The following is a 20,176-nucleotide window of genomic DNA, read 5'->3' as shown; positions in this document are numbered from 1 at the left end:
CCTAATGGCTTTCTTTTTTCAGGCGATTTGCACAGCTGGGCGTCCACAATGCATTACGTCAAGGTTACTTAGCTTTCTTACCGAAATACTTACGACAGCAGTTTGTGCTACACTGACAGTCTCATATAAAAAATTTCACAGGTCGAGAATTTGCGTTACAAACGTGTAGAAACAAAATCCTATAAATATACGAGTGTCCAAAAAATGTTCGCCGGCATTATGATACATTCACGCATTTACACACATTTCATAACTCTTAACGTACGATTCTTGGTTTCCAAAATTCACTTACCTCACAAAAATCTTCGTTACTCGAACTACTGCAATACAGCAAGTGGCACTACTGGCAGCTAAATAAAATATTCAAACTACTGTAGGCACTAACTACTGATAGGCATAGTTAGCAAATGAAAGATTTTGATAAAGAACAAACAATGTATTTACCTTAATAGTGTTCAAAAGTCATAATATATATATATCAGTTCATGACATCCAGTCTTACAAATTTACTGTCTCTGATGGACACGCATCCAGATCATCAGCTCTCAAAACTTCACCATTTCTCTCCCCACATCCACCACTGGTGGCGGCTCACCTACGCGCTGTTAACAGCCAACTGCCCAACACTACAATGGCAAATTCCAACAATGCAAACCAGCCACAGAATGCACACAGCACAAGTCAGTGATTTTCATATAGAGCGCTACATGGCGTTACCAACATAAAAACCTAAACAGCCTACTTACAAGTCTTTCGCCAGAATAATGTCGCCTCTCTACTAAGGATTTACCGAGTTCAAAATGGTTCAAATGGCTCTGAGCACTATGGGACTTAACTTCTGAGGTCATCAGTCCCCTAGAACTTAGAACTACTTAAACCTAAATAACCTAAGGACATCACCAACATCAATGCCCGAGGCAGGATTCGAACCTGCGACCGTAGCGGTCGCGCGGTTCCAGACCGTTGCGCCTAGAACCCCTCGGCCACTCCGGCCGGCATTTACCGAGTGAGAAGGTACTGTGGTAATACACTGCACTCGCATTCTGGAGGACGATCCAGCCACTCAGATGCAGGGTTCTCCGAGATTCCATAAATCGCTTAAGGCGAATACTGAAATGGTTCCTTTGGGAGGGCATGGCATATCCATTCCTCCCATCATCGCCGCCTCTACAATTACAGTTACGTGTATGGTTTATAGTTTCTGAAAATTGTTCCACATACAGCTTCTCAGTCAATCAATATTATAGTTATAAACATTGGCGTTGGCCTCTCAAGCGAAAGTTCTCATTTGTGCTGGCCTGCCTTTGACTAACAATACTTTTATCTTGTTGACAGGATATTTCCTTACAATTATTTTCCCAATATAGTACTGTAAAATATACACAGAGGTCCTGAAAAGCTTTGACAGACGTCAAAGCTTTTCAAGACCTCCCTCTCTCTCTCTCTCTCTCTCTCTCTCTCTCTCTTTCTGTCTCTCTCTCTCTGGCTAGCGTTGTTACCTCTGGATCACGGGGTTCCTGCTTCGATTCCCGGACGGATCGGGGTCTGTCTCCGCCCGGGGTCCGGTGTTTGTGTTGTCCTCATCATCATTCGGGAAGTGGCGTGATTGGAACTGGAATGATTGGGAACTTGTACGATCGCTGATGACCTCGATGTTGAGCGCCACAGAAACCAACATCATCACCATCATATTCGATTCTGACTCTCCGTGTTCCCATGAATTAAAGCACGCATCATTATCTTCTGCCCTGCAGTATGTACCGAAGACCATCCAGGTTAGATACGTTACTTCTGAGATGCCATCAATCCATCTCAGCGTTTTCCACCCCTTTCTATTTCTGCCTTCCATTTTCCCCATCATTAACGTCGTTTCCAGAAAATCATGTCTTTCATGATGTGCCGAAAGTAGGTTAATTTTTTTGTTTCAATATCGGAGCTTGCAAGGAGAACTCCAGTTTTATTTGCTGTAATACCAACCTATTCGTTCCCTTTTGCAGTCCATGGAACTCCAAGGAGTTTCCTTCAATACCACAAGTCTATTCTACGACGTTCAGCCTTTTTTATGGTCCAAGACATTACATCCGCACATCACAAATGGAAAGACCATAGTCCTTATTGTAAGTTATTGATTACCAGCAGGAGGAAATGCCTATGCCTGAATTTTCAAAAGCATGCTGTCAACGCAAAGAGCAGTGGTCCCCTGATTTAAGTACATCTTTGCTGCGATGGTCCTTAATGCGTCACGTATGAAGTGATAAAATCCTTCCTCGAATTCGAATCATGACTGTAGAATTAATTAAAAGAGGAGAGAATTTCACTAAGGCTAGGACGCCATACATTTGCTAACTGCACCAAATATTTATGTCGAGTGTATTTAGTGTGGCGGCAGGGATTTCTGGACATGAGCCAGTATTTATTCCATTCATCCTTTAACAGGTAAGCAAGTAGTGTATAGGCACAGGTCTTCAAAGCTTTCAAACCGCTGCTCCCGATAAGGAAACAAAGGAAAAGTGACTTGTTGCTTCTGAAGTCCTTGTTCTTCTCCTCCCAGAACTGGTGGTATGTTACATATTTATGATTATCATATCCTATATGGAGGTAGTAATCGTACGCTGTTCAAAGGAGTTTTTAACAGCTGCAACTTATTTTTAAATAAATCGCTATATTGTGAATCGTTAAATAGTATTTGAAATTACATAATGTGCGTCATGCGCCGTTGCGTAGTTTGTGCACTAATCACTTGAGTAACGCCCAACTAGTGACAAAGACTAGAGCTTTGTGCATCATGTTAAGTAGTACGAGAGTCAGTATTGCTTTGAACTATGCCGTCAGTCTCTTACTGAGAGCCATTTAAATAGCCTGGCGTCCGGGAACTGTTACCGAGCGAGGCGCTACAGTGAAAAGACAATGGTCTCGCATTCAAATTCCTGTCCAAACATCAGGAGTTAAGTTTCCCATGTTTTCCTTAAACTGGTTAATGAAAATTTCGGGATGGTTCGTTTGAAAAGTGCTCGGCAAATTTCCTTCCCAACCAGAGTTTGTGTTTAGTCTCTAATGACCACGTCGACGGACCTTAAATCTTAAACTATATTACAAATTAGTGGCATGATTATGTACGTACTGAACGGCGTTCGACCGTTTCACGAATCGATACATTTGTCACTCTTTGCTGTTTCTCCGGAAAAGGTTGATATAGGATGCCTCTTGCTACCTAGTACAACTGGTGCAAGAATATGTTCGTAGTCTGGGAACAGTTATCCATTGTTTTGTCAGCCGGAAGGATTATCCAGGTGCAGTCCAGTGACTAACAGGTACTAACGTGTGTGAAAACTGCAGCATCCAAATGAATCGAAAGTCGGAGAATTTGTCAAGCAGTGTACTAGCCATGTGTGACTAATGTGTTAAGACACTTCGTTGCTGACTGGTGTGGCCGAGCGGTTCTAGGTGCTACAGTCTGGAACCGCGCGACTGCTACGGTCGCAGGTTCGAATCCTGCCTCGGGCATGGATGTGTGTGATTTCCTTAGGTTAGTTGGGTTTAAGTAGTTCTAAGTCTAGGGGACCGATGACCTCAGATGTTAAGTCCCATAGTGGTCAGAGCCATTTCAACCATTTGAACCATACACTTCGTTGTTCTCTAAATCAACAGTGATTTTCAGTAGCCACTGTACCATATCCGTGAGTCTGTTGCGCAAGCTCTGTCATTTCACTGTTATAAAATATAACAAGAAAAGTTTACAATGAAGTTTATGAGAATAAAGTAATATTATGGGTACTGAAAGCGTTTAGTTACCTACGAGCTACATGAAGTGTTTGGTTAATTTGAAATTAATTCTTTTATTACAGTTAGGAAATTCCATTTACTGTAGAGAAATACACTAAACTGAATCTTTAAATTCTTAAAGCAGTCTCAAATGAAAGGTTAAAAAACTGATTTCTGAATCATAGTGGCAACATTCGGATTTGTGTTTATTGTTGAAGTAACTAAATGTACCTGTTGCCATCAGATGAAATATTTAAATCTATTTATATGTTGTACAGAGCATGGCAGAGGATGTTTCTAGTAAATATTAGAGATTTTCTGTCCTATTCCAGTCCCGTCCTGGGCTAAGGGAACATAACGGCTTGTGTGTCTCAGATCGCGCGTCACTTCTTTTCATGAGCACTGTGTGAAATATACTCTGGTAGCAGCAGAATGGTAACAAGTTCTCCCTCAAAAACGGGTGCTTCATATTTATTTGTCCGCCTCTGTAGCTCAGACGTCAGTATGTCTGGCTGCTGTGCAGAGGATCCGGGTTCGATTCTCGTTATCGCCAGCATTTTTCCTTGGTGGGAGGATTGGAACTCAGCCTCCTGATACCAACTGAGGAGCTGCTTGTGTGGAAAGTAGCGGCCCCAAGGTCAAGAAACCTGACAACGGTCGTGAGAACGGTGAGATGAACCGACGCCGCTCCATACCACATCCAATGATGCCATCGGCGTAGGACAGAACGGCAGTCGGTTGGTCCCGATTGGACCATGAGTGCCAGAACGCGGAGCCTTTTGCTTTTGCTTTACTAATTTTATCTGACAGGGTTTCATGATAACTACGTCGCCTTTCTTCCAAAAATACCGATTTAAGTTCCTTGAGCATCTTATACACTTCTTTTGGGATGTACCGACCTGTTACTACCTTAGAAGGGCGCTTGTGATTTCATTCGATGCATATAGGCTCCAGACTTAAATTTATCTTCTACATTATGAAACGAATTTCTTATTTTTAAAGTAATTTAATACTTTTTCTTTGTAGCTGTAGTAGTATTTTTAGTAGTGTGAGTATATCGTTTTACTTAGATAAGACTCAAAACTGACTACTGGTAAACTCTGATCAGCCAAAGTATTATGACCACGACTAAACGTCACGTAGTGGCTCTGCGATCACGGGACTTGGTAAGAAGAGACGATTTGGGGAATCATTTTAACGAAAGTACAGAAATTCACAAACGCAAGCGATGTTATGAAAGAAGGGTAATTGTCATACCACACCACTAGCAAACGTACAGCGGGGAAACGGTGAAACTAATCGGCTGATCGCGTGCTGCGGTCTTGAGCATCAATGGATAGTGGTTGAACGATGGTGAACCTACACATAGGCGACGAGGTGTTCGGCGTCCACGCGTCGTAACAGAACGTCGAATTCGGAGGTTCGACCACTCTATAAAGCAGGACAGGCGGCGATCTGTGGCAGATCTGACGACAGACTACAGTGCTGATGCAGACACAATTGTTTCAGAGTACACCGTTCAGCGGATATTGTTGAACATGGGGATCCACAACGAACGACCCCTACATGTCCCCATTTCACTCAATCACATGGTCAATTACATTTGCAGTGGGCACAAGATAATCGAGATTGGAACTTGGATCAACTGAAACGTCTCATCCGTTCGTATGAATCACTTCTCTACTAAAGCCATGTCGATGGGCGTTTCCGTATATATGGTCATCCAGACGAACGGCTGCTATAAACATACACCGTGGTATAGACGCAGGCCAGCGATGGCACTATTGTGTTATGGGGAACATTCACATGAGCTTCCGTGGGACTTGTGGTAACAGTCGAAGGTACTATGACGGCTGTGAACCATGTCAACATTATTGCGAACCAATTGTCTCCCTTCTACATCTACATCTACATTTATACTTCGCAAGCCACCCAACGGTGTGTGGCGGAGGGCACTTTACGTGCCATTGTCATTACCTCCCTTTCCTGTTCCAGTCACGTATGGTTCGCGGGAAGAACCGTGCGCTCTCGAAGCTCTCTCATTTTACATTCGTGATCTCCTCGGGAGGTATATTTAGGGGGAAGCAATATATTCGATACCTTATCCAGAAACGCACCCTCTCGAAACCTGGACAGCAAGCTACACCGCGATGCAGAGCGCCTGTCTTGCAGAGTCTGCCACTTGAGTTTGCTAAACATCTCCATAACGCTATCACGCTTACCAAATAACCCCGTGACGAAACGCGCCGCTCTTCTTTGGATCTTCTCTATCTCCTCTGTCAACCCGACCTGGTACGGATCCCACACTGAAGAGCAATACTCAACTACAGGTCGAACGAGTGTTTTGTAAGCCACCTTCGTGCTTGATGTCTTTCCCATCAGTGATGGCATCTTCCAATAGGACAGCTGTTTCTGTCAAAACGCCTGTGAACTGTGTGTGGACGTCTAGCTCCACATACCTCCAGATTCCAATCCCTGCTGTATTACATTCCAAAGGTGAACATGCGCTTTTAATCGGATGGTGTTAATGTCTTGGCTCACCAGTGTATGTATAAGTTATGAATGGCTGCATGATGATGAGCCCAATAGCCAATGATTGAATAAAAACAATGTTCGCTATCAGGCAGTGTGCGTGTTGCAGATGTGGCAGGACATCGAGAGCGTTCTGCTGGGAGACAGTCACTCAGGAGACCAGCGGTACCCTGCGCCGGCCTGCGCCCCAGCGGTCGACGCGCCGCCCGCTCCCGCCCCTGCGCTGCCTGGCGCCGCCGCCACCTCCGCCGCCGACGGGCACAAGTACGGCGCGGGGGCGGGAGAGTACCTGGACTACGGCTACCACCACCTGCACCACCATCACCATCACCACTACCACTTCGGGCAGGCTGCGGCGGCGGCTGCAGCGGCGGCTGCGGCGCACTCCGCCGTCAAGAGTGAGCCGCACAGCCAGTGCGACGAGGCGCCGGCGGGGCCGCCCGAGTACGGCTTCCACGGCGTGGGCGTGGGTGTAGGTGTGGGCGTGGGCGCGCCGTACCTCGGGCTGCTGGACGCCAAGCACGCTGCGCTCGAGGCCAAGCAGCCACCAGCGGGCTACCACCCGCTGGCTGCCTACCACGGCTATCAGGCCCAGGACGCCGCCGGCCCGGACTACAACGGAACCATGACCATAGTGCAGGCAAGTAGTCAGGACTCCGGAGGGAGGCGGATATTAATATTAACTCATTTGCTAGTACAAGTTTTCAAATTCATGCTGCACTAATGAGACAGATGTAGTGACTAAAATATGTTCGGAACTTCTAAAATCACTGGGGCAGTGGAAATCAGACCATCACTCAGGATAGTATCTAGATTGTAAGCTCACCACAAAAATATTAGTAACACATCAGGGAGCACCATGGTCGCTCTGGTGCACTGTAGATGGAGCAGAACTGATACCAGACAGTCATTCGATTCTCCAACGCTGACGTGAAGTCCTGACAGTAAAGTCGTATGTATGTGCCATTCGGCTGTAGGGAATCAGTGTGGTAAGACGAGTAGAGTTGAATACGTGAGAAAATGGGAGGAAAAAGCTATCATATTTGGACGTGCCCGTGACAGCACCTTGAATGCAATTGCCCAATTTGTCGTTTTAGTAACTCGAAATGTCCAATGTATCTACAAAGGAAGGTGTACCACTCGCAGTCACGTAACACGACGCGCAGAACAGTGATAAAAAATCATAACTGACAGGGAGTAGGGACGGCTGTCGCATCTTGTCAATGACAGTCGGTTTCAAACCCGGCAGGAAAGGCTGCGGCCAGTGATTGCTGAACCATGTAAATATTGCCCTAGCGAACATCACGAAAGGAGCTGCATGCAGTGGACACTGGGAGTCGGGTACCTTGCTGTAGGCAATTGCTGTGGTAAGGAAAACTGCACGCTTTCAGTGAACCAAATAATACACAAATTGGACAAAACCTGACAGAGCTAGTGTATTGTGGTCGGACAACTAGTGATTTTGTCTCTTTTGAAATGATCTAAGGCGTCTCTCGTTAATTTATTTGGTAGAAATGTCTCCATTGCTGTCAATACTACACTCCTGGAAATTGAAATAAGAACACCGTGAATTCATTGTCCCAGGAAGGGGAAACTTTATTGACACATTCCTGGGGTCAGATACATCACATGATCACACTGACAGAACCACAGGCACATAGACACAGGCAACAGAGCATGCACAATGTCGGCACTAGTACAGTGTATATCCACCTTTCGGAGCAATGCAGGCTGCTATTCTCCCATGGAGACGATCGTAGAGATGCTGGATGTAGTCCTGTGGAACGGCTTGCCATGCCATTTCCACCTGGCGCCTCAGTTGGACCAGCGTTCCTGCTGGACGTGCAGACCGCGTGAGACGACGCTTCATCCAGTCCCAAACATGCTCAATGGGGGACAGATCCGGAGATCTTGCTGGCCAGGGTAGTTGACTTACACCTTCTAGAGCACGTTGGGTGGCACGGGATACATGCGGACGTGCATTGTCCTGTTGGAACAGCAAGTTCCCTTGCCGGTCTAGGAATGGTAGAACGATGGGTTCGATGACGGTTTGGATGTACCGTGCACTATTCAGTGTCCCCTCGACGATCACCAGTGGTGTACGGCCAGTGTAGGAGATCGCTCCCCACACCATGATGCCGGGTGTTGGCCCTGTGTGCCTCGGTCGTATGCAGTCCTGATTGTGGCGCTCACCTGCACGGCGCCAAACACGCATACAACCATCATTGGCACCAAGGCAGAAGCGACTCTCATCGCTGAAGACTACACGTCTCCATTCGTCCCTCCATTCACGCCTGTCGCGACACCACTGGAGGCGGGCTGCACGATGTTGGGGCGTGAGCGGAAGACGGCCTAACAGTGTGCGGGACCGTAGCCCAGCTTCATGGAGACGGTTGCGAATGGTCCTCGCCGATACCCCAGGAGCAACAGTGTCCCTAATTTGCTGGGAAGTGGCGGTGCGGTCCCCTACGGCACTGCGTAGGATCCTACGGTCTTGGCGTGCATCCGTGCGTCGCTGCGGTCCGGTCCCAGGTCGACGGGCACGTGCACCTTCCGCCGACCACTGGCGACAACATCGATGTACTGTGGAGACCTCACGCCCCACGTGTTGAGCAATTCGGCGGTACGTCCACCCGGCCTCCCGCATGCCCAGTATACGCCCTCGCTCAAAGTCCGTCAACTGCACATACGGTTCACGTCCACGCTGTCGCGGCATGCTACCAGTGTTAAAGACTGCGATGGAGCTCCGTATGCCACGGCAAACTGGCTGACACTGACGGCGGCGGTGCACAAATGCTGCGCAGCTAGCGCCATTCGACGGCCAACACCGCGGTTGCTGGTGTGTCCGCTGTGCCGTGCGTGTGATCATTGCTTGTACAGCCCTCTCGCAGTGTCCGGAGTAAGTATGGTGGGTCTGACACACCGGTGTCAATGTGTTCTTTTTTCCATTTCCAGGAGTGTAGTTTTCACATAGTATCAGCATCTATGTTATAATGATTCTTTTGAACTGCAAACTGTAGATTTTTGGGACGAAGCTTGTTTGGCTAATCATTGTGACTGTACCACCCATATATACATGGACGCGACGTGATTCATATGATGTGTCTGCTGTAGTATGGGAATATTTCCAATTTGCTGAAATTGATCTCTGCTATTGTATAATATAATTTGGATATATCTTTAGGCCAAGCTATATACTGAAGAGCCAAAGAAACTGGTACACCTGCCTAATATCGTGTATGGCACCCGCGAGCAGGCAGAAGTGCGTAACACGACATGGCATGGTCTCGACTAATGTCTGAAGTAGTGCTGGAGGGAACTGACGCCATGACTCCAGCAGGGCTGTCCATAAATCCGTAAGAATAGGAGTGGGAGATCTCTTCTGAACAGCACGTTGCAAGGCATCCCAGATATGCTCAATAACATTCATGTCTAGGGAGTTTGGTGGCCAGGGATATGTTTAAACTCAGAAGAGTGCTCCTGGAGCCACTATGTAGCAATTCTGGACGTGTGGTGTGTCGCATAGTCCTGCTGGAATTGCCCAAGTCCGTCGGAATGCACAATGGACATGAATGAATGCAAGTGATCACACAGGATGCTCACGTACGTGTCACCTGTCACAGTCGTATCTAGACATATCAGGGGTTATATATCACTGCAACTGCACACGCCCCACCCCATTACAGAGCCTCCACCAGCTTTAGCAGTCCCCTGCTGACATGCAGGGCCCATGGATTCATGCTGTTGTCTACATACCCGCACACATGCATCCGCTCTATACAATTTGAAACGAGACTCGTCCGGCCAGGCTGAATGTTTCCAGCCATTAACGTCCAATGTCGACGTTGACGGTCCCAGGCCAGGCATAAAGCTTTGTGTCGTGCAGTCATTAAGGGTACACGAGTGTGCCTTCGACTCCGAAAGCCCATATCGATGATCTTCCGTTGAATGGTTTGCACGGTGACTCTTTTGATGGCCCAGCATCGAAATCTGCAGCAGTTTGAGGAAGGGTTGCACTTCTGTTACGTTGAACGATTCTCTTCAGTCGTCGTTAGTCCCGTTCTTGCAGCATCTTTTTCCGGCCGCAGCGATGTCGGAGATCCTATGGTTTACCGCTCGTGAAATGGTCGTACGGGAAAATCCCCATTTCAACGCTACTTCGGAGTCGCTGTGTCCCATCGCTCATGCCCCGAAAACAACACAATGTTCTAACTCACTTAAATCTTGATAACCTACCATTGTAGCAGCTGTAACTGACCTAACAGCTGCGTCAGACACTTGTTGTCTTATATAGGTGTTGCCGAACGCAGCACCGTATTCTGTGTGTTTATATATCTCTGTAATTGAGTACACATGCCTATACCAGCTTCTTTGGCGCTTCAGTGCCCTTTATTCTACATCTCCATGACGAGTATGCTGCGGGTAGTCCCGTATTGCAAGGTAGCAACAGCAACGTTCTCATGACTACACGTATGTGTACTTGGTTCGGCAAACACTCGGATACCGCGGAACACCTCCACTGGTCCTCTAAATCAAGCGATCTTAATTCATAGAAAATGTTTGCGACCATCTGCATTTTCTTAGTTCTGCGGAATCTAACCGACAATGAGTGACTTCAGCTGGGTTTGGTATCTCTGAAGAAATTTATGAATCATTTCCTCGCCGAATAGAGGTCTAGAGGTGGAATTAGCGCCAAAATTCTTAGGAGTGACAAATTTTTTTGTTCGTTATGCTTATGAACTAGAGATATATCATGAAATATTCGTAAGAGTATACACCACACAATCCCGAAAATTGATTTAGGAAAATGGGAGAACTATGGTACATCAGCTTGCAATATCGTATACCCAAATCGATAAACAGAATAATATGCAAATTAATGGAAAAAACTGAGGATCTTGTAGATATGTTTTAGGAATTAGTTCTGTTTTAGGAAGTGTTAAGGAAACCAAAAGATAGTTCCGATGTTACACTTCACAATAAAAGCGCAATTAAGAAAATTCAAGACACTTTCTTTGTATTTGTCGACCCAGAGAAAGCGTCCCCTAGTGTAAAAAAGTGCAAAGTGTTTGAAATCCTCATAAAATAGGTAAAAACTCTGTAGAAAAAACAGACAATATGCATTATGAACAAGAGTCAAGCGAGAACAGTACAAAATAATGGAAGAGCAAGAGAGAAGTTCTCTAGTTGGATAAGGGGTAGGGCAGGTATGCCGTCTTTCTCCTCCACTGTTGAGCCTGTATGTGGAAGACACAACGAAGAAATAAAAGTACGAATTCAGCTTGAAAGTTGAATCGAGTGTCATTGATGAAAATAACATTTCGGTTAGCAGCTAGTTAAAAAGTGAAATCGTAACAACTTAAAAAGACATACACAAATACAACAATGGGACCAGATATGCGTTCATCAGGCTGAAGGTAGCTAGTAATATCAGTGAATCATGTGACTGTTGTAACAAACGTTACTTCTTATTATTGTTATTAGATTTTGAAGATTAATGTGAATCTTCCATTTGTTTTACATTTAATGTTTACAGTAATTAAATTTTGGTGAATTCACTCTTTCCGAAAGGAAACTGTATACGTCATCAAAAGTTAATTAACCATAGCAATTAGCAATACCAACGCATTTTTCCATAACATGTACTACTAATGGGGAGGGGGGGGGATGGGGGTACTCTTTAACTTTCATTAACAACACCCTTTTAAATTAGGTACTGATGTATAAGTAGGGTCCAGAACTCGAACATATTTTTCAGCACAATTTTAGCACCTTCAAGGCATTTTCCATAGTGAGTTCTCGAAGAGGAGTGGTATTTTATGACCACCATAAAAAAATTGGAAAATGAGCATTTAATTAATTGTCATTGAGTTTTATTCACAACATACATTTTTAAGATTATAGATGAGTAAGATGGGTAATGAACTTGAAAATATGAATATGACATACATTGCGAATAGTCACATTCACTACAAAAAACTGCATTTTTTGATTACAATTTTCCTGAAAATTTCTAAACAGTTACGGAATATGGTATAACAAATTATGAAAAACAATAAATATTTTTTCAAAATTTTAAAATGTAAAGTGCATGACTAAGTTACAATATTTTCAAAATGTGGGCATAAAGTATTGGTGTTCTGAGAGTTGACATTGTTCCCACAATTTACGTCATCTGTTCAAAATATCAAACTTTACAAAAAATGTTACTATTATGCTGCCTATATTTTAGTTTTAAAAAGGTGAACGTTTAAAAATTTCGTAGAAATTATTAATGAATATTTCTTGGCTTAAGTAAATTTAATTTATCTTACTGTTAACTTATTATGTGTAAAAAGTCCCCATTTTTCAAAGTGTGAGTATGGCAATATATTTGTACTAGGTACGTTCAGGTTTCTTGGTCACTGGCTACCATTTGTGACCATTTAAGGTAAGTAAATTCCACCACCAACGTTTGCTAATATTTCTTTATTACAACACATTATAGTCCTCAGAATTATCAGATACGCTGTGTAGAGAAGACATGAAATGGATTTCATATCCATCTATCAATTCTATTCTATCCAATGACTATCACAAGTGCTCATGGATGAATATAATGTACAACATGTACAATCGCAAAGATATTAGCCAGTACAATCATAGTGTAAATATCGACCGATGCAGACCCTCTGGTTCATCATTGATTTGTGTTGTCGACATAAATAAACTTTTTAGTCGCTAGTGTGTAGAGTACCTCTACACGAAATGTTGGAAACACTGTATGTATAGAACTAAGATTAACAGTGAATAGTATATATTATTGACTGTTTAACCAATTTTACCGTTTCACAGCAGTGAATTATGATGGACTTAATGCAATTTGATGCCATAGGTAATATGGTCATGTGACCTGCCTTAAATGACTTAAAGTGGGTATGTGACAATTTATTATGTGAATTTTCATCAGCATGTACACCAGATAGCGTCTTACTGGCCAGATACCGGATATAAGTCCTCTAATTGCACTTAAGAAAACCTAAACACGGCATAATATGAACTCTGCTGTGGTCACTACCAATGTGATGTTAGAATGTATGTGGGGAAATGGCAGCCCATTATTGCGCAAGAGCCGAAACCAGAGAAGACAGTAACGTTGGACGCAGGACGTCATTCAAGAAACGTTACTGACTACAAACCACTGACCTCACAAATACTGCTTTATGACAGGGTGTTTTCTTAAGTGCAATTAGAGGACGATACGCTAACCACGTAAAATAGCTCCATACCATAACACCACCACTTCCGAAATCCGGCCCCGGTAGTTGAGTGGTCAGCGCGACAGAATGTCAATCCTAAGGGCCCGAGTTCGATTGCCGGCTGGGTTGGAGATTTTCTCTTCTCAGGGACTGGGTGATGTGTTGTCCTAATCACATCATTTCATCCCCATCGACGCACAAGTCTCCGAAGTGGCGTCAAACCGAAATACTTGCACACGGCGAACGGTCTACCCGACGGAAGGCTCTAGTCACACGACATTTACATTTACCACTTCCGAACTTTATTGTTGGCAGCACGCAACGAAGGAGGCAATGTTCTCCAGGCATTTGCAATACCCAAAGCCATGCGTAAGGTTGCCACGAGGTATACACTGATACATCAGTCGAAATCACTCGTTTCCAGTCATCCACTGCACGGCGCCTTCGCCCTTTATACCGTATCAAGAGTCGCTTAACATTGACTACAGAAATATGTGACTTACAAGGAGCTGCTCGACCATTGTACCCAATCCTTTTTAACTTCACAGCCAAAGTCACTGAACTAGCTGGATTGCTGGCAACACTTTGGAACACACGAATGATTCCTTCGTGTGATTTCATACGATTTCTTACCACCAGCCTCGACAATGCTCGACGGTTCCTGTCTGTCAGTACATGAGGGGTGGCTGGTCTCGGTCTAGCTGTGATTGTTTCTTCGTGTTTCCAATTCACAATGGCCGGCCAGTGTGGCCGTGTGGTTCTAGGCGCTACAGTCTGGAGCCGAGCGACCGCTCCGGTCGCAGGTTCGAATCCTGCCTTGGGCATGGATGTGTGTGTTGTCCTTAGGTCGGTTAGGTTTAATTAGTTCTAAGTTCTAGGCGACTGATGACCTCAGAAGTCGCATAGTGCTCAGAGCTATTTGAACCATTTGAACCACTTCACAATCACATCACGAACATTCAACTCGGGCAACTTTGGAAAGGCTGAAATGTCTATGATGGATGGGCTGAAATGTCTGTGATGGATGGGGTGACGTCGGCTGACAAGTCCACGTTCGAAGTCACTGAGTTCCCCAGACTGAGCCGTTCTGCTGGTATTGCTTCTCTATTGGCAGCACAATACACCATGCCTCCTTTTATACCGGTGGGTCCGCCTCTCCTGGCACCTAGTGGTCAATTCCGCACTACGTACGGGTGTCTGTATGCTTTAGATGAGATAATTAACTTACGAGCTGTGATCCAGCACCTACATAAAACATGTGTGTGTAGTGCAAGAGATGTGGCACACTGATGTGGTGTTGCGGTGTGTGCAGGGCGCGTCGATGCCGTACGGGCACGTGTCGCCGCCGGCGAGCCCCGACGCTCCGCGAGCGTTCGTGCAGCACCAGGGACTCGAGGGCGGCGCCGGCCACTACGCCGGGCCGGCCGGCGGACGGCTGTCGCTGCACCCGTACCCCAGCGTGCGCGTCATGACGCCGCCCGCGTCGCCCCACCTCGCCAACCTGCTGACGGGCGGCCGCCACCAGCTGCCGCCCCCGCCGCCCCCGCAGCCAGCTCCGCCTGGCCCGCCGCCCTTCGTCGACGTGCCCTCCGCAGCCTGCAAGGTGAAGCGCGGCCGGCGCCGCTGGGGCCGCAAGAAGGTGACGACGCACACGTGCACCTACACCGGCTGCACCAAGACGTACACCAAGTCGTCGCACCTGAAGGCGCACCTGCGCACGCACACGGGCGAGAAGCCGTACCAGTGCGGCTGGAAGGGCTGCGGCTGGAAGTTCGCGCGCTCCGACGAGCTGACGCGCCACTACCGCAAGCACACGGGTGACCGGCCCTTCCAGTGCCGCCTGTGCGAGCGCGCCTTCTCGCGCTCCGACCACCTAGCGCTGCACATGAAGAGGCACATATCCGTCTAGACTGGGCCACACGGACCTCGTCACATTCGCGTAGTTTCCGCAGATTCGCCACCGCCACAGGACGAGCGACGCTGTCTTTTCGTGGACACTGTTATGTGATATAAAGCATGAGCGAAGCGAGTGTTGAAAGCGACCTAGACTAGTATGAAACAAACAAGAATTTTATTCCTGTAAATTCGTTCCAGTCTTTTACTTTCTCCGCCACTGAAGGCTTTACACATATTTGTCACTATACTGCTACCGTGAAATTTCTTTTAGTGTCATAGTGGCTGTCTGTACTTCTATCATTCACAATGTAAGAGAACACGTTTATCATTTGGTACTCCGTGTACATATTGGTACACATCTCGGATATCCACGATCAACGTTACAGGTTACAGCACGTACAATTATAGTATATGGAGTGACCAAAATGAAACAGACGGCCCGGAAAAGTCTGGCACAAAATGAGTTACTCTAGTTAATCAACAACTGAACTGTTACACAAGGGGCTGGAAATGGCCACTGTAGCCGTCAGTGAGGTGATGTATAGGTTTTGTCGAACTGTGACATTGTACTTTCAGTGTGCTGTTGTTGTTATTCTATTGTCTGGAAGTTACTTGTTCAGTTTGCTCCACAGAGAGACAGAACAAGCTACGTTGGAGGCCAGAAAGTTTTATAAGCTTTGCAGATTGAACTTTCCTCACCGAACGTTTGATGAACCGGTGCCGAAGTTGCGTATGGGGTGTGTTCTGTTGCTCCATCTCGCTGAAACACCCATAAAATCGTTCGTCTCCTTTCCACACATAAATCGTCAAAATCTCTTCCTCATTTTTTTCTTTTTTTTTTTTTTTAGGGAGAAACAGGTTGCAGAGCTATAGCTGAGAGTGATTATGGAAGTATCTCCCAGGAATATACTTTATTTCTCTATTTATTTGGGTATAACCAGTTTCGAAGGACGAAGCCTTGTTATCAAGTGCTCATGCCCGCTGAGAGTAGACACAAGCTGACATCTTACCACCGGGTACACATATGAGAAACTGGATTACACAGATCCTGAACGTACCTCTTGGCATTAAAAGTTTCATTTAAGAATTATGTTTTGATTTCTATACATTGTGAACCAGACTACAAATTGAACACTACAGTGTTGCAGATCAGCGCACAGGTGACAATTTTTTAGCACACAAAGGTGCGAGTTCGGTGAGTTGCTACAAACTGACGAAAACACTTTTCAAGACAGTTTTATTCTCGCCACCCTGTAAGTCAACACGCTCCACAGCACAAATTAAGATTGATTATCTGATGCGTATCTAACTAGCTCACAATCTAAATTGCAATCTGCGCATTAGTTTGTTTCAAACTTGTCACTCCACAACAGCAACCTGTCGAAAATGCAACTACTTATGATTCTTCACTTCCTCCTCCATCTAGCTTTGCTGGATCTCTTTGGTACGTTTTATTTGTGTAATAGCTTCACTGGTTCAAAATCGGGCCCTGGTAATGTTAACGGTAACGGTTACGATTCTTGAGAAAAGGGAGTATCTATATTCGCGCTATCTAATTTTCGTTGATACCCAAATTTTTTCGAGTGTGTGAATGAGTAAATTCTTCGAGTAAAAATTAGTAGGTTATATTGTTTATGTATGGCGTTTCAAATACTTCATCGAAAAAAAGACGTCAGTACAATACTGGGATGAACAGTAGAAGACAGAACTGCACAAATTAAACTGTATCGGTACAGTACTTCACATCCTACATTAAATAAGAGGAAAGCTGTAGCGAAGGCCGCCCTTCGTCCAATTCGTGTTTGGTGCTTGTATTCTGTTCCACTTTCACATTTCAAAAAGAGATGGCAAACATTCACCCACTTGCTCTGTCTTTCCTTAGCCGAATATGAATCTCCATAACTGTGTCATTGAAGTTTGCAAACCTCTCACTCGTATGTCAAAAGATGAATTATAAAGAAGCGACTTGTATTATTCAAAATGTGTGTTCAGCGTCCTTGGTCTAATTCATAGAATATTCGCAGCAGTAGTTGCTAATTTCGTTTTTCTAGTAGAAGCTGATGGTTATATGTCGTAGCACAGATGTTACAAAAATTCAGAACTCAAGTGAATTCGAAATATAAACTTTGGTTTACCGAAGACGTCTTTAATCAGCTTTTCATGAGTCCACATAGATCACAGAGCCAGCATAATACTGTGGGACTGTTTGTGGAAAACTGAACATAAGATCGACGAAGCGCGAAGAAGACCAACATTCTCAGCTACAAAACGTCCGAGAGTACAAACCGTGTACCGTGCTCCTAGCAATACTGACAACATTCGAGTTGTCTTTCTAACTCATTGCTTTCTGAGTGAAATGTCTGCAGCTTACAGGAGCACATGAGCGCTGATATAGAGTGAAATTGTGAAAGATGTTCCAGCGTTTTATGTACTACGGATGAAAAACCATGTATTGTAAAGATTTTTATTGTAGTTCACTTACACTCCAAATGTAAATAGTCTTATTTAAATATTTATGAAATTATCAGCCAAGTATGATGGCGATTTTTGTCACACAATTGTTGTTTGATTCCGCTTTTCTGTCCATGATAAAATCATGACTTCATCTTTTATTCCCATTATATTCTCATCTTTTTACTTCTGAGAGGCTAATTATTCCCAAACATTGTGTAAATAGAATGATTTCAACGGTGATAAAGTTGCTGCATCGCATTAAATTCTTGCATTTAGTTTCGGAAGTAATGTCATTAGTGATGCTTTATGTACTTTATATTTATGTTATGGATGCTTTGTGAGAGAAGTCTTCGAATTTTTAAAAGTATAAAATCGTGTAGTTGTCAAATAACGCGACAAAAGGCCAGTATTTAACAAATAGAATCATCGACAAGTAAGCTTTCGTTATCTCGAGTAGAATTCAAATAAGGTGACCTTCATTTAAGATCATGATTCTCTTCAGGCATATTGCTTTTCAAATTAGTCCGTTCCCAGTCGGTAAGATCAAAAGGTCGCTTGTCGAGCAGTATCTTTGTTGGAAGCACTCACTGTTATCACAGCAAGACCCACGTCTGACATCGGTACGCTTTTATGCGTAGAGCTATGAGGAAACTTCTTTACTTCACCTTTATGCATCAACAAGATACAATCAGTGTTTTGCACTTGAATGATTAGAAACTATCATTAACAGATTGTTAGTTATCTGTTTACATTCCCTCAACATTGTTAAGTATTGCTCTCCTCTGCTGTTACCACACTTCTTACCAAGATTATTAAATGACAAACTCTTCCCGTTGCCACAGAAATTTTGCTCGAGTTTCTTTATTATAATTTCCTAGTTTGAGGAACATGTTGCGAATATCTGTAATACATGACACATATTTACTGAAATACGTTTATAGCTTTACAATAATTTCACTGTATTCGCCTTCGCACAAATTTAACAGTTGAAATTAGTTTTCGAGGCTTAAGTTATTATTCACTGTTCTTGTGTAAGTTGCTAAGGTATCTTAGAACCAGTTGCACATTACAGTATCAGAATTTGAAGTGTTTGCAAAGAATTTCATGTATCACTCTTCGTTTACACTCAAATAAACATCAGCTTCAACGTTACAGGGTGCTATACTGCCGCTCTAGACATGTACAGCTCACAGCTTTTACACAAATTGTTTTGCGAAATCGTTCCTATCTGTTGTACGCTTAAACTAACTCACAGTTTCCAGACCAACTCCAAATAAATTTGAAATATGCAAGACTTTGCAGCTGTGTTCAAACACCTTTACTTCTTTTGTTACTGTGTCTTTCGATTGGAAAACAGTGATGTCTTCCTTCCTGAAGAGTTTAGTGATGATCAGCTGAAAGACTGTTGTGTCTGTGATATCATAATACAACCGTCTCATGTAATTCTATTGTTTTCACAAATATTTTCCACTTGTATTGTAAGAAATGAAATATATGTGTGTTTCAAACGATGACTTGTGAAATACTCCTTTGCCACTTCTGTTACACCGAAAACCTGTACTCTTCCGAATCCCAAATGACTTCGCACTAAAATTTGTTTCCTAACCATAATTAGAGGATTTTAATTTGAGTTCTACAAGTAATGAAAATTTATCTATTCTTTGACCAGTAAATAACGAGAAAACTGACAAGAAAGTGGCCAGATATGGACCACGGATTGGGATGATATCTGGTACAGATTTTCATCTTCTTTTTTTAAAAAAATAAAAGCCTATTTCGAATTTTTTCGACACTACATAGTTGTAGAGGCATTCGATGTCAAATTTTCTGTGTCGCTCAGGTCCTAAAGAGTATGACGTATGGTGAGGTGCATGGGCGACACGAAGTCGTCATACTGTGGATTTGTGGACTAAGATTAAGTCTGACCCAGATTTCTTTTTTCTTTCCTAATTAATCAGCATTTCAGTATTGCAAATTGTTTATTTATTTGATGTGGAAGGAATTGTGAGTATTAACAAAACTCACACTTATATATCATTATAAGTACTTTTTTCATTTCGTCATTGCCTACCCGTACCATTCATAGATATTCCCTAACTGTAACATTAGTCCCAAATTTTAACTTATAAATTTTGTGCTTCGTAGGCGTTCGGGTACTTGCGAAAGCAGCCGTAACACAACATCTTTGCAGCACTAACCAGACAATTCTTCAGCAGTGTGCTCAAAACAGACCTTATTGAAACCCCATTCTTTGGTAATCAACTTCAAAAATGGTTCAAATGGCTCTGAGCACT

General features: G+C 44.1%; 1 protein-coding gene across 1 annotated transcript in view; it reads left to right on the top strand.

The window, feature by feature from the left end:
• Window positions 1-19,382, top strand: part of LOC126184072 (Krueppel-like factor 2) — a 447,658-nt gene extending 428,276 nt beyond the window's left edge. The window contains exons 2-3 of the mRNA XM_049926432.1: window positions 6,404-6,934; window positions 14,845-19,382. Of these exons, the coding sequence (XP_049782389.1) occupies window positions 6,404-6,934; window positions 14,845-15,441 (1,128 nt within the window). The 3' untranslated portion in view covers window positions 15,442-19,382. The remainder of the gene's footprint in view (window positions 1-6,403; window positions 6,935-14,844) is intronic.
• The last annotated feature ends 794 nt before the right edge of the window (window positions 19,383-20,176 follow it).

The sequence above is a fragment of the Schistocerca cancellata genome, chromosome 4, assembly GCF_023864275.1.
Source record: "Schistocerca cancellata isolate TAMUIC-IGC-003103 chromosome 4, iqSchCanc2.1, whole genome shotgun sequence".
NCBI lineage: Eukaryota > Metazoa > Arthropoda > Insecta > Orthoptera > Acrididae > Schistocerca > Schistocerca cancellata.
The sequence above is the reverse complement of the archived record's forward strand: the minus strand, read 5'-3'. Positions and strand labels throughout refer to the sequence as shown.